Source organism: Delphinus delphis, chromosome 3 (assembly GCF_949987515.2).
Source record: "Delphinus delphis chromosome 3, mDelDel1.2, whole genome shotgun sequence".
Classification (NCBI taxonomy): domain Eukaryota; kingdom Metazoa; phylum Chordata; class Mammalia; order Artiodactyla; family Delphinidae; genus Delphinus; species Delphinus delphis.
The window spans coordinates 21,037,784-21,050,169 of NC_082685.1; the positions used below are offsets into that span (position 1 = coordinate 21,037,784).

Consider the following 12,386-nt stretch of genomic DNA (forward strand, 5'->3'; position numbering starts at 1 on the left):
TTCTTCTAGGTCCTTGTTAAATGTTTCCTGCATTTTGTCTATTCTATTTCCAAGATTTTGGATCATCTTTACTATGATTATTCTGAATTCTTTTTCAGGTAGACTGCCTATTTCCTCTTCATTTGTTAGGTCTGGTGGGTTTTTATCTTGCTCCTTCATCTTTTGTGTGTTTTTCTGTCTTCTCATTTTGCTTATCTTACTGTGTTTGGGGTCTCCCTTTTGCAGGCTGCAGGTTCGTAGTTCCCGTTGTTTTTGGTGTCTGTCCCCAGTGGCTAAAGTTGGTTCAGTGGGTTGTGTAGGCTTCCTGGTGGAGGGGAGTAGTGCCTGTGTTCTGGTGGATGAGGCTGGATCTTTTCTTTCTGGTGGGCAGGTCCACGTCTGGTGGTGTGTTTTGGGGTGTCTGTGGACTTATGATTTTAGGCAGCCTCTCTGCTAATGGGTGGGGTTGTGTTCCTGTCTTGCTAGTTGCTTGGCATAGTGTGTTCAGCACTATAGATTGCTGGTCGTTGAGTGAAGCTGGGTGCTGGTGTTGAGATGGAGATCTCTGGGAGATTTTCGCTGTTTGATATTACATGGAGCTGGGCGGTCTGTTGTGCACTAGTGTCCTGAAGTTGGCTCTCCCACCTCAGAGGCACAGCACTGACTCCTGGCTGCAGCACCAAGAGCCTTTCATCTACACGGCTCAGAATAAAAGGGAGAAAAAGTAGAAAGAAAGAAAGAGAGGGAGGGAGGGAAAGAAAGAATTAAGGAAGGAAGATAAAATAAAGTTATTAAAATAAAAAATAATTAAGAAAAACAATTTTTTTTAAAAAGAAAAAAAAAGGACAGAACCCTAGGACAAATGGTGGAAGCAAAGCTATACAGACAAAATCTCACACAGAAGCATATACATACACACTCACAAAAAGAGGAAAAGGGGAAAAAATAATAAATCTTGTTGTCAAAGTCCACCTCCTCAATTTGGGATGATTCGTTGTCTATTCATGTATTCCACACATACAGGGTACATCAAGTTGATTGTGGAGCTTTAATCCGCTGCTTCTGAGGCTGCTGGCAGAGATTTTCCCTTTCTCTTCTTCGTTCGCACAGCTCCCAGGGGCTCAGCTTTGGATTTGGCCCCGCCTCTGCGTCTATGGCACCGGAGGGGCGTCTGTTCTTCACTCTGACAGGACTGGGTTAAAAAAGCAGCTGCTTCGGGGACTCTGGCTCACTCAGGCTGGGGGAAGGGAGGGGTACGGAGTGGGGGGCAAGCCTGCGGCAGCAGAGTCCAGCATGACGTTGTACCAGCCTGAGGCGCGCCGTGTGTTCTCCCGGGGAAGTTGTCCCTGGATCCCGGGACCCTGGTGGTGGCGGGCTGCACAGGCTCCCGGAAGGGGGGTGTGGATAGTGACCTGTGCTCGCACACAGGCTTCTTGGTGGTGGCAGCAACAGTCTTAGCGTCTCATGCCCGTCTCTGGGGTCCACGCTTTTAGCCGCGGCTCGGCCCGTCTCTGGAGCTCTTTTAAGCAGCGCTCTTAATCCCCTCTCCTCGCGCACCAGGAAACAAAGAGGGAAGAAAAAGTCTCTTGCCTCTTCGGCAGGTCCAGACTTTTCCTCCGGGACTCCCTCCCGGCTAGCCGTGGTGCACTAATCCCCTGCAGGCTGTGCTCACGCCGCCAACCCCAGTCCTCTCCCTGCGCTCTGACCGAAGCCCGAGCCGCAGCCCCGAGCCCCGCCCCCCCCCCCCCCCCCCCCCACCTCGGGTGAGCAGAGAAGCCTCTCGGGCTGGTCAGTGCCGGTCGGCACCGATCCTCTGTGCGGGAATATCTCCGCTTTGCCCTCCGCACCCCTGTTGCTGTGCTGTCCTCCGCGGCTCCGAAGCTTTCCCCCTCTGCCACCCGCAGTTTCCGCCCGCGAAGGGGCTTCCTAGTGTGTGGAAACCTTTCCTCCACAGCTTCCTCCCACTGGTGCAGGTCCCGTCCCTATTCTTTTGTCTCTGTTTATTCTTTTTTCTTTTGCCCTACCCAGGTACGTGGGGACTTTCTTGCCTTTTGGGAGGTCTGAGGTCTTCTGCCAGCGTTCAGTAGGTGTCCTGTAGGAGTTGTTCCACGTGTAGATGTATTTCTGGTGTATCTGTGGGGAAGAAGGTGGTCTCCGTGTCTTACTCTTCCACAGTCTTCCCCTCGTGGAATGGTAATTGTGTCCAGCAGCAATGAGCTCTTTTTAGTGGGGTCAGTGGAAACCAGGGAATGAAGGCTCCAGAATATCTGAGGAGCAGTTAAAATATCCTTGCCAGACTGCAAGATTTCCTGCAGAATTTTACCTTTTTTTCCTTTGTGCTTCATCTAATTTCACTTGCTCACAGGATACTGCATGAAGAGGCCTCACACCCAGCACTTCAGACCAGAGTTGCCAGGGCGAAACGGCTGTGCCAGCGCCTCAGCTTGTGAACGACTGCCCCCATAGGTTTTGAATTGTCATGTTTTCATTTTTATGTGTCTCTAGGTATATTTTGATTTCCTCTTTGATTTCTTCAGTGATTCCTTGGTTGTTTAGTAGCATATTGTTTAGCCTCCACATGCTTCTGTTTCTCTCAACTTATTTCTAATTTCTACTGTACTCCCTGGGAAACCCCAATTTTGGTTAAATCCAATTCTCCACCTATTATGTGTCCCTACCTAAGGAGCACAACAGTGCTCATGTTATATTTAAGACCACAAACCTCAAGTGGCCCCTCAGTATTGCCTAGCTATCCTAATATGTTTCCATAGTCAGTTTTATTGAGATAAAATTACATATTATATAATTCACTAAATTAAAGTATAATTCTTGGTTCTTAGTACGTTCATAGAGTTGTACAACTATCACCACTATCAATTTTATAACAGTTTCATTAATTAAAAAAGAAACCAGTTCCCATCAGCAGTCATTGTCCTTTTCACCCCAAACTCCCAGCCCTACGCAACCACTCATCTGCTCTTTGTCTCTATGGATTTGCCTATTCTGGGCGTGTCTTATAAATGGAATCATACAATATGTGGGCTTTTGTGACTAACTTCTTTCACTTAACATATGTTTTCAAGGTTCATCCATATTGTAGCATGTAACAGTACTTCATTCCTTTTTTTCCCCACAGCGGCTGCACTGTTTTACATTTCTATCAACGATGTACTGGGATTCCAGTTTCTCTATGTTCTTGATAACACTTGTTATTTTTTAATATTTAATTATCATAACCACCCTAGTGGGTGTGTAGTGGTTTCTTATTGTGGTTTTGACTTGCATTTCCCTAATGGCTGATGAGCTTGAGAATCTTTTTTGTACTTGTTATCCATTTGTATAGCTTCTTTGGAGCAACGTCTGTTCAAGGCCTTTGTCCATTTATACAGCGCAGTTTGTCTTTTTGTTGTTCGGTGGTCTTTTTAATATTTTGCATATTAAACCTCCTATCAGGTATATTATTTGCAAATATATTCTTTCATTTTTGGGGTTGTCTTTTCACTTCCTTAATGTTTCTTGATGCACAACAGTTTTAAATTTTGATGAAGTCCAGCTTATCTGTTTTTTCCCCTTTGGTTGCTTATGCTTTTAGTATCATATCTGAGAATATATTGCCAAATATAAAGTCATGAAGTTGATTCCTAAGAGTTTTTTAATTTTAGTGCTTATGATTTGGTCTTTGTTCCATTTTGAGCTAATTTTTGTGTATAGTATGAGATGTTTTGTGTGTGTGTGTGTGTGTAGTGGTAAAATATATATATATATATATATATATATATATATAACATAAGATTTACCATTTTAACAATTTTTAGGGTAAGTATATTTACATTGTCAGTGAATTGTAGGAGTTCTTTATATGTTGTGGATAGTTAGCCCCTCGTCAGATATATGTTTTGCACATATATTCTCCTTAGCCTCTTGTCAGATATATGTTTTGCACATATATTCTCCCATTCCATAGGTTGCCTTTTTACTCTGTTGATATCTTTTGATACACAGTAGGGTTTTTTTGGGGTTTTTTTGCGGTACACGGGCCTCTCACTGTTGTGGCCTCTCCTGTTGCAGAGCACAGGCTCCGGACGCGCAGGCTCAGCGGCCACGGCTCACGGGCCCAGCCGCTCCGTGGCATGTGGGATCTTCCCAGACCGGGGCACAAACCCGTGTCCCCTGCATTGGCAGGCAGACTCTCAACCAGTGCGTCACCAGGGAATCCCCGATGCACAGTAGTTTTAAATTTAGTCCAGTTTATCTATTTTTTTCTTTTGTTTCTTGTGCCTTGGTGTCATAACCAAAAAAATCATTGCCAAATCCAGTGTCATGAAGCTTTTCCCCTGTGTTTTCTTCTAAGTGTTTTAAAATTTTAGCACTTATATTTAGGTCTTTGATCCATTTTGTGGTATTAGCTTTTGTGTATGGTATAAGATAGGGGTCTAAGTTCCTTCTTTTGCTCGTGTGTATCCAGTTTTCCCAGCACCATTTGTTGGTATTTTAACTTTTAACCTAGTTATGTCTTTATGTTTTATTTGGGTTTCTTGTAGGTAGCACAGAGTTTGATCTTTCTAATTTTATACAGGCTGACAGTCTCTTTTTATAAACCAATGTGTTTAGACCTTTTATATTTAATAAGTTCTTGAGGTACTTTAAAATGTACCGTCCAACTGATTGTGCATTGCTTTTTAGTTTTCTTCCCATTCTTGTTGATTTAATTTTATTTTTGCATTATGTAGGCAGTTTGCATTATGTAGGAAGCTTTATTGAACAAATTAAGTCTGTAGAGAAAGATATACTGAAATTATCTTGCTTTTCCATCCTGTACTCCCTATTCCACATCCCTCACCCCTGTTGATAACCAATTTTATTGATTTCTTTTTTATTCTGACATTGCTTTAAAGCAAAAGTAAGCCCATTCATGTTTTCTTAATTCCACTTCTTTTTATGTGAAATGTAGCATACCTATTTTCATTTTGTTCTTTTCTCTGCTCTATCCTATAGATCAGTGGTCCCCAGCCTTTTTGGCGCCAGGGACCTGTTTTGTGGAAGACAATTTTTCCATGGCCGGGGGGTGGGAGGGTGGGCGGGGGATGGTTCAGGCGGTAGTGTGAGCAGTGGTGACGGGCACATGAAGCTTCACTCACTCGCCTGCTGCTCACCTCCTGCTGTGCGACCTGGTTCCTAACAGGCTGCAGACCAGTACCGGTCCACGGCCCGGGTGTTGGGCACCCCTGCTATAGGTTAGTCCCTTCATTTTCTCATTGTTTTTTTGTATTTCTTCAGTGACTCTTTTAGATTTTTACTTGTATAGTTTTTCTTTGGAGACCCATTTTTATTTTTTGAGATGGTTTTATCTATTTTCAGTTTTTTTCCCGAATTTTATCAACTTTCATTTCATTTATTCCTTTTTTTGTCGGTTTATGTTCTGAGTTTTAAATTTCTGATTCTAGGTTTTTCTTAACCTGGAGACGATTCTTTCAAATTTGTTTGGAATGTGTTAATTTCTTTTTCTGGGTTGGTGATTAGAGGAGAATGTTCATAAACTGAAATGTTTTTATTTGCATCTTGTGTTTTTGTTTTATAGTTGCTTAGTTTGGAATTTCTTCTTTTATTCTTATCATTTCCTGGACAAAAGCTTCCCTTTTGTCACTTTAGCGTACTTCAGTCTAGTGAAGTACAGTTTCTTTTATGGATGTTATTGTTGATATTAATGTACTTGGGAGGTTGGGGAGGAGAGGTTGGCATGTTTCAGTTTTTTTCTTCAGGACCCTTCATTTTTTTTCCTCCTTTCTTTTTCTTCCATGAATCTGAGGGGTACCACCTCTTCTTTGTGTATCTCCCTCTTTTCCAGTAGCAGTGCATCTCTGTGGTTGCCACTTTTGTTCCTCTCACTTTCAAGCCCTTTAAAATGTAGCTGACTGTGTGAAGCACCACATCGTGGACCAGTGTTTGGCCTTAGTGTGGGACACTAATTCTGAAGGTGATTTTGTCTGTGCTTTCAGTTTTTCATCTTTTTCTTACTTTTCATGGAGCCTCTTAAGCCTTCCCTTTATTTGTTCTGTGTACTCACAGACTTGCAACCGCAGTGGGAGCTCTGTTAGAATTTGTTGTTTATTTCTCTGCTCGCTGGTTATTTGAAGTTTGTGGTATGTTTTGTCTCCTAATAATGCTGAAGGCATTGGTCATAGATGGTGTTATTTCTGGTCCTTGTTGGTCTTGCGGTTTTTTCTGGGATGATATGTGGAGAGATTCAGATTTAGGTGATTACCATTATCTTCTAGACCTTTCATTTTCAGCCATTCTGGATCACCTTATGATCCAGAATGGCTGTGTTCTTTCTGGAACACGGTCTCTTATATATAGCTTTGAGTTGAATTTTCTTAGATTCTGTTATATTCACTATATATATTTTTTCTGTAGTCTTTGATTTTTGGTGCTCTGCTTTAGGCATATTTTTCGGTATATGTTTTTTGTTTTATTTATTTTTAGGGAAAATAATTCCATTTCAAGCAGATGAATAAAACATCAAAGTGTCACACTGTATGCAAATAACCAAACACAGTTGATAGAGTTTTCCAATTGATGATATATATCAAGAGGGCTCAGAGAAAGTGAAGTAGGGCAGAAAATTAATATTGTTGGATAATGTTGCTTTATATTAATGCATGTTTTCTTATGTAAAACTCCATATTAAAAAATGCATTTTCCATGATTTTTTCAAGAATCTTCATACAGGTGTTTGCCCTTTATTGAAATATGAATTATTTTAACATGCTTATGAAACCTAGATTAAGTTGACTTTAACATATTGGAAAGTATAGTTTTACATCTTTGTACAATATTTAAAAATAAAATTTCTTCCCATCTCCTTTACCTCCCTCCCTCCCTCACCCCCCACTGGTAACAGATACTCACTTCCATGTTACAGGAATTATTCTTTCTATAATTTTGTTTTTTGTTTTAGAGTTTATCTTTTTTTCTTTTAATTTATTTATTTAATTAATTTATTTTTGACTGCGTTGGGTCTTCGTTGCTACGCATGGGCTTTCTCTGGTTGTGGTGAGTGGGGGCTACTCTTTGTTGCGGTGCATGGGCTTCTCATTGTGGTGGCTTCTCTTGTTGCGGAGCATGGGCTCTAGGTGCACGGCCTTCAGTAGTTGTGGTGCATGGGCTCAGTAGTTGTGGTTTGTGGCCTCTAGAGCGCAGGCTCAGTAGTTGTGGTGCATGGGCTTAGTTGCTCCGTGGCATGTGGGATCTTCCCGGACCAGGGCTCGAACCTGTGTCCCCTGCATTGGCAGGCGGATTCTTAATCACTGAGCCACCAGGGGAGCCCAGAGTTTATCTTATATTAATGACTTTTATAGCTCCTTTCTTCCTTATTTTTAAAAATTTAGCTTTCTATGATCTGGTTTGTCAGTTGTAAATAGTATCCTTTGACTTTCACTTATAGTGCATGCAATAGTCAATGAACTTATTCTGTTTTCCACTTCTGTCTTCTCTCATTTATTAGTTGCATCATTTCTGCATATAATATTTACATGCTTTTTTTCTGTTCTCACCTGTACTTTTAGTCTTAGTTCCAAAATTTAATATATTAAATATTCACTATCAGTTCTTTTGCCAAGTTTCTTTAAAATCATTTTTTAGTTGAATAGTGCTTGTTTTTAATTAGATTTGACAGGTAGGCCTTGTGAGTATAGTATTTCCTGAGTTCTTATGTGTTTGATACTGTTTTTGTATAATCTTGATATCTGAAAGACTGCTTGTTGGAATCCAAAATGCTTGGTTTAAAAAAATATTTTTTCCCTTGAGTTTCTTTAAAATGCGGCCGCCTTGTTTTTTTGCTTTGTATGTTGCATTTCATAAGTCCAGTTTATTTTCCTTTTTTTGGTAAGTAATTAGACCTTTTTGTTAGTCTGCATGCTTTAAAAATTTTTCTTGGGTGAGATAGGTATATTAGTATATGTCTGGAAATTGACTGTTCAGGGTCCATTTTCCCAAGTAACTCGTATATACTTTCAGTTTGTAGATTCAGGTGTTTTCTCCCTTATAAATTTTTTTTGATTATAGTGTTTATGTTAGTCTTTTTCATTGTTTTGTTTTCTTCTTTAGAGACCCCAATTATACATTTATTGGATCACCTTTGTCTGTATTCTTTTTTATTCATTTTTAATGACGTTTATTGTTTTCTTCCTGATTTTACAAGTAATACCTAATTGCAGGCAATTAGAAATACATAGAAGCCTAAACTAAAACATGATAATCACCCATAATCCCCACCCTCTAGACATAACCACCATTAGCATTTTTTAATTGTTTTTTAAAGATTTATTTATTATTTATTTATTTAATTTATTTTTGGCTGCATTGGGTCTTAGTTGTGGCATGCACAATCCTTTGTTGAGGCACGTGGGATCTTTTGTTGTGGTGTGTGGGCTCTTCATTGTGGTGCGTGGGCTTCTCTCTAGTTGTGGTGTGCAGGTTTTCTCTTCTCTAGTTGTGACACGCGTGTTCCAGAGCGTGTGGGCTCTGTAGTTTGCAGCACATGGGCTGTAATTGAGGCACGTGATCCCAGTAGTTGTGGCACAAGGGCTTAGCTGCCCCACGTCATGTGGGATCTTAGTTCCCTGACCGGGGATTGAACCTGCGTCCCCTGCATTGCAAGGCAGATTCTTTACCACTGGACCACCAAGGAGGTCCGACCATTAGCATTTTGATGCATTTCCTCCCAGTGTTCGCACACACACACACACACACACACACACACAGTAATTGAAGTATAATTTACATACAATGCTGTATTAGTTCCAGGTACACAAAATAATGATTTGCATCCATTGTATTCCATCAGTGGTATGAAAGTACTTGTTTCCCCACAATAAATGTTTCGTAAAACATTTTCATATTTACTATTAATATAGGTTTAAAAAAGTATCTATATAATTGTTACGATTTACATACTTATGAGCCCCTTGTGTATGTTTTTCTATGAAGTGTTTTATCATATTCTTTGTCTATGGGAGGAGGTTAAATATTGGTCTCTGTATTGATTTATAAGAGCTCTATATATAAGGAAAATTAGCCCTTTATCTGATAAATATGTTGCATACTTTTCCTCAGTTCTGTTGCTTTTTAAAGTACTGATTTAAAATAAGTGACTCTGCACTGAGTTTAAACTTTATTATTGATTTTTTTTTTTTTTTTTTTTTTTGCGGTACGCGGGCCTCTCACTGCTGTGGCCTCTCCCATTGCGGAGCACAGGCTCCGGATGCGCAGGCTCAGTGGCCATGGCTCACGGGCCCAGCCGCTCCGCGGCACGTGGGATCTTCCCAGACCAGGGCACGAACCCGTGTCCTCTGCGTCGGCAGGTGGACTCTAAACCACTGCGCCACCAGGGAAGCCCTATTATTGATTTTTAAACCTTGAATCAAGCTTTCTCTGAACTTGAATGCATACTTGCTGGTATTTTGCAGATGGACCAGTTTTACATGAGCTTGTATATGACAGATAATTATGTCAGTATGTTATGATTTTTAATTTTTATCGGTTCTGAGTCTACATTTTCCTTTTTCTACTGTAAGAATCTTTTTCTGATGTTTTCTTTGAACATTTAAAACCACCACTGATTCTTCAGAGGCTCAGTGGCCTCTGTTGGCTGTAGAGGAGGTAGAAAGAGTACTACTTTTAATGGCAGTCACCCTGATCATATTTCTTGTTTTGCAACAGGAACCAAAGGAGGAGAATGGATTGCAGAAAATGAAGACAAAACAGTTGAATAGAGCAAAGTGTTTTGCTAAAAGAAAAATTGCACGTATGTTTTCATTTTTGTGTTGAGAATGGTTTCGAAATTACAACAATCATAGACCTGACACTGGTTTCTTCATTAGGAAGAGGTTTCTCTGAATAAGGTTGTGTGTGCTTCCTGTTAATTCTGGGTTCCATTAAAATTTGTGGGGATCACAATTAACCTATAGCATATATAAATGACTTATTAAAGACAATGTTGAAATTAAAAATGTGACCTTCAGAGTTAGGCACACTTGGATTTGAATCCTTGCTCCACCTTACTGTGTGGACTTTAGGCAAGCCACTACTTTCAGCCTACCTCTGTTTCCTCATCAATAACATGCAGATAACACTTAGAAAGTCACTTAGTGGCTCCAATAATGGTGTGTTTTACTCTTTTGTTCATTAAAGTTTTTAGGGAAAAACTCTTCTGTGTGTTTCCCGTATTCTTAACACTTCACTCTGGTCATCAAATGTGTAGGGTTTTTTTTCCCCCACACCAAGCGGTTCTCCAGCTCTCTGGCAGACACTGGGTGCCCTACAATTTAAGGAAATCTGACACTCTCAGATCCCACAAGTTAAGGGCTTAATTCTGCAGGACTACCCCTTCTTTTAGACGGCAGTTGCAATTCCAGGTTGTTACCTGTGCTTCTGACTGACTTGCTATAAATCAGAGGTTCCCATGACCCCTTTCTTGGGTTTGATTAATTTGTTAAAATGGCTCTCAGAATTCAGGGCAACAGTTTACTTATTAGATGACTGGTTTGTTATAAAGTGTATAACTCAGGAACAGCTAGATGGAAGAGATGCATAGGGCAAGATATAGGAAAAGGGGTGAGGATCTCCATGTCCTGTCCAGGTATGTCATCCTTCCAGTACACACACATATTCACCAACCTGGAAGCTCACCAAACATTGTAGTTCAGGTATTTTTATGGAGGCTTCATTATGCAGGTATGGTTGATTAAATCATTGGCCATTGGTTCAACTTCCAGCCAGCCCCTCTCCCTTCCTTGGACGTTGGGGAGTTGGAATGAAAGTTCTAATCCTCTAATACCTTGGTTGGTTCCCCCTGGCGACCAGCCCCCATCCTTAGGGGCTTTCTAAAAGTAAGTTCATTAACATAGTCTCTGGTGTGCCGAAGAGGGGATTGTTACGAATAACAAAAGACACCTTTATTGCTCTTTTCATTGAGGAAATTCCAAGGGTATTAGGAGCTCTGTGACAGGACCAGGGGCAAAGATTAGGTACATATTTATTATTATAAATCACAGTATCAGAAAAATCCTTTGTTGGAAGTTTTTTCTCTTCTGACTTTGTTACTCAATTGTGAAGTCGTTTAATAATTATTATATTTTTGCATTTTAATGTCATGTGAGATGTTTATTTCAGTGAAGTTTTCAAAACTATGATAACTAGCTGAAATTATTACAACAGTTGATTGAAGGTAAAGAAGGATTTTTTTCACTGTTAATTTGAATTTTGGTGATTTAAGGTATAATTCTCAGCCTTATAAAATTAACCATAATTTTTGTTGTTGTTGCTAAATCATTGTGTTATATCTAGAGGTGGCTGTCACTATGGTTAGATCTGTTGAATGTACTCAAGTTATTTTCAGTCTTGAGAATTATTGATAATAGTTACTTTTTGAGGTGCAGTAATCTTTATCAATTGATAGTTAGGTTTTTGTCACCATTGGTAGACTGTTGATAGTTGTTTGCTTGCTGTCTGTGTTTCACGTTTTTATATAATTGTGTCATGCTTTTTTTCCCAGTCTTAGTCTTTTAAATTTTTTTTAAAATTCAGCCTGACAATTTCAGTCTTTTTAATTGTCCTTTATGTTTATATTTAATGTAATTATTGATGTAATTGGATTGAAAGCTGTTTATTTGTTCCAATTGTTCCTTCTTTTTCTGTTCTTTTTTTGAATTTGTTGAGTATTATTTTATGATTCCATTTAATTTCTACTATTTACTTACCTTATATCTCTTTAAAAAAATATTTAGTGGTTCCTCTAGAGTTTACAGTATACATGTTTAATTAATCACAGTTACTTTCAAATAATGTCATATTGTTTTACACGTAGTATAAAGACTCCCTAATATAAAGACTCCTGATTCCTTTCTACCCTCCTTTGTGTTATTTTTACCATACGTTTTACTTTTGCGTATATTATAACACACAATACATTGATACTATTTTGCTTTAGATAGTTAAATGACTTTCAGAGGAATGGAAGTAAGAAATAAACAATTCCATATTTTCCTTTATTTGTGCCATCAAGGGCTTTTTATTTCTTTGTGTAGGTCCCAGTTTCTGTCCAGTATCATGTTTTTTCTGCTGGAAGAGCTTCCTTTATCACTTATTTTAACGTAGACCAATTAATTCTCTATTTTATTTTTGTCTGAAAATGTATTTCTCCATTTTTATGGTAATTGCTTTACTGAGATATAACTCACTCAATTTATTCATCATATAATACTTTCATCATTGAAATATACAGTGGGTTTTAGTATATTAACAGAGTTGTGTAACCATCACCACAGTCTAATTCTAGAATGTTCTCATCACTCCAGAAAGAAACCCTATACACTTATCCAATAACCCAAAGCCCTCATCCCACCCAG

General features: G+C 39.3%; 1 protein-coding gene across 6 annotated transcripts in view; it reads left to right on the plus strand.

Annotated features, from left to right (window-relative positions):
* Positions 1–12,386, plus strand: part of UIMC1 (ubiquitin interaction motif containing 1) — a 179,968-nt gene that overhangs the window by 82,521 nt on the left and 85,061 nt on the right. For 5 of the 6 annotated variants that reach the window (XM_060008323.1, XM_060008325.1, XM_060008321.1 and 2 more), the window contains one exon: positions 9,700–9,784. The exons of the other annotated variant lie outside the window; for it this stretch is intronic. In XM_060008323.1, the coding sequence (XP_059864306.1) occupies positions 9,700–9,784 (85 nt within the window). The remainder of the gene's footprint in view (positions 1–9,699; positions 9,785–12,386) is intronic. 6 annotated transcript variants of the gene reach the window in all.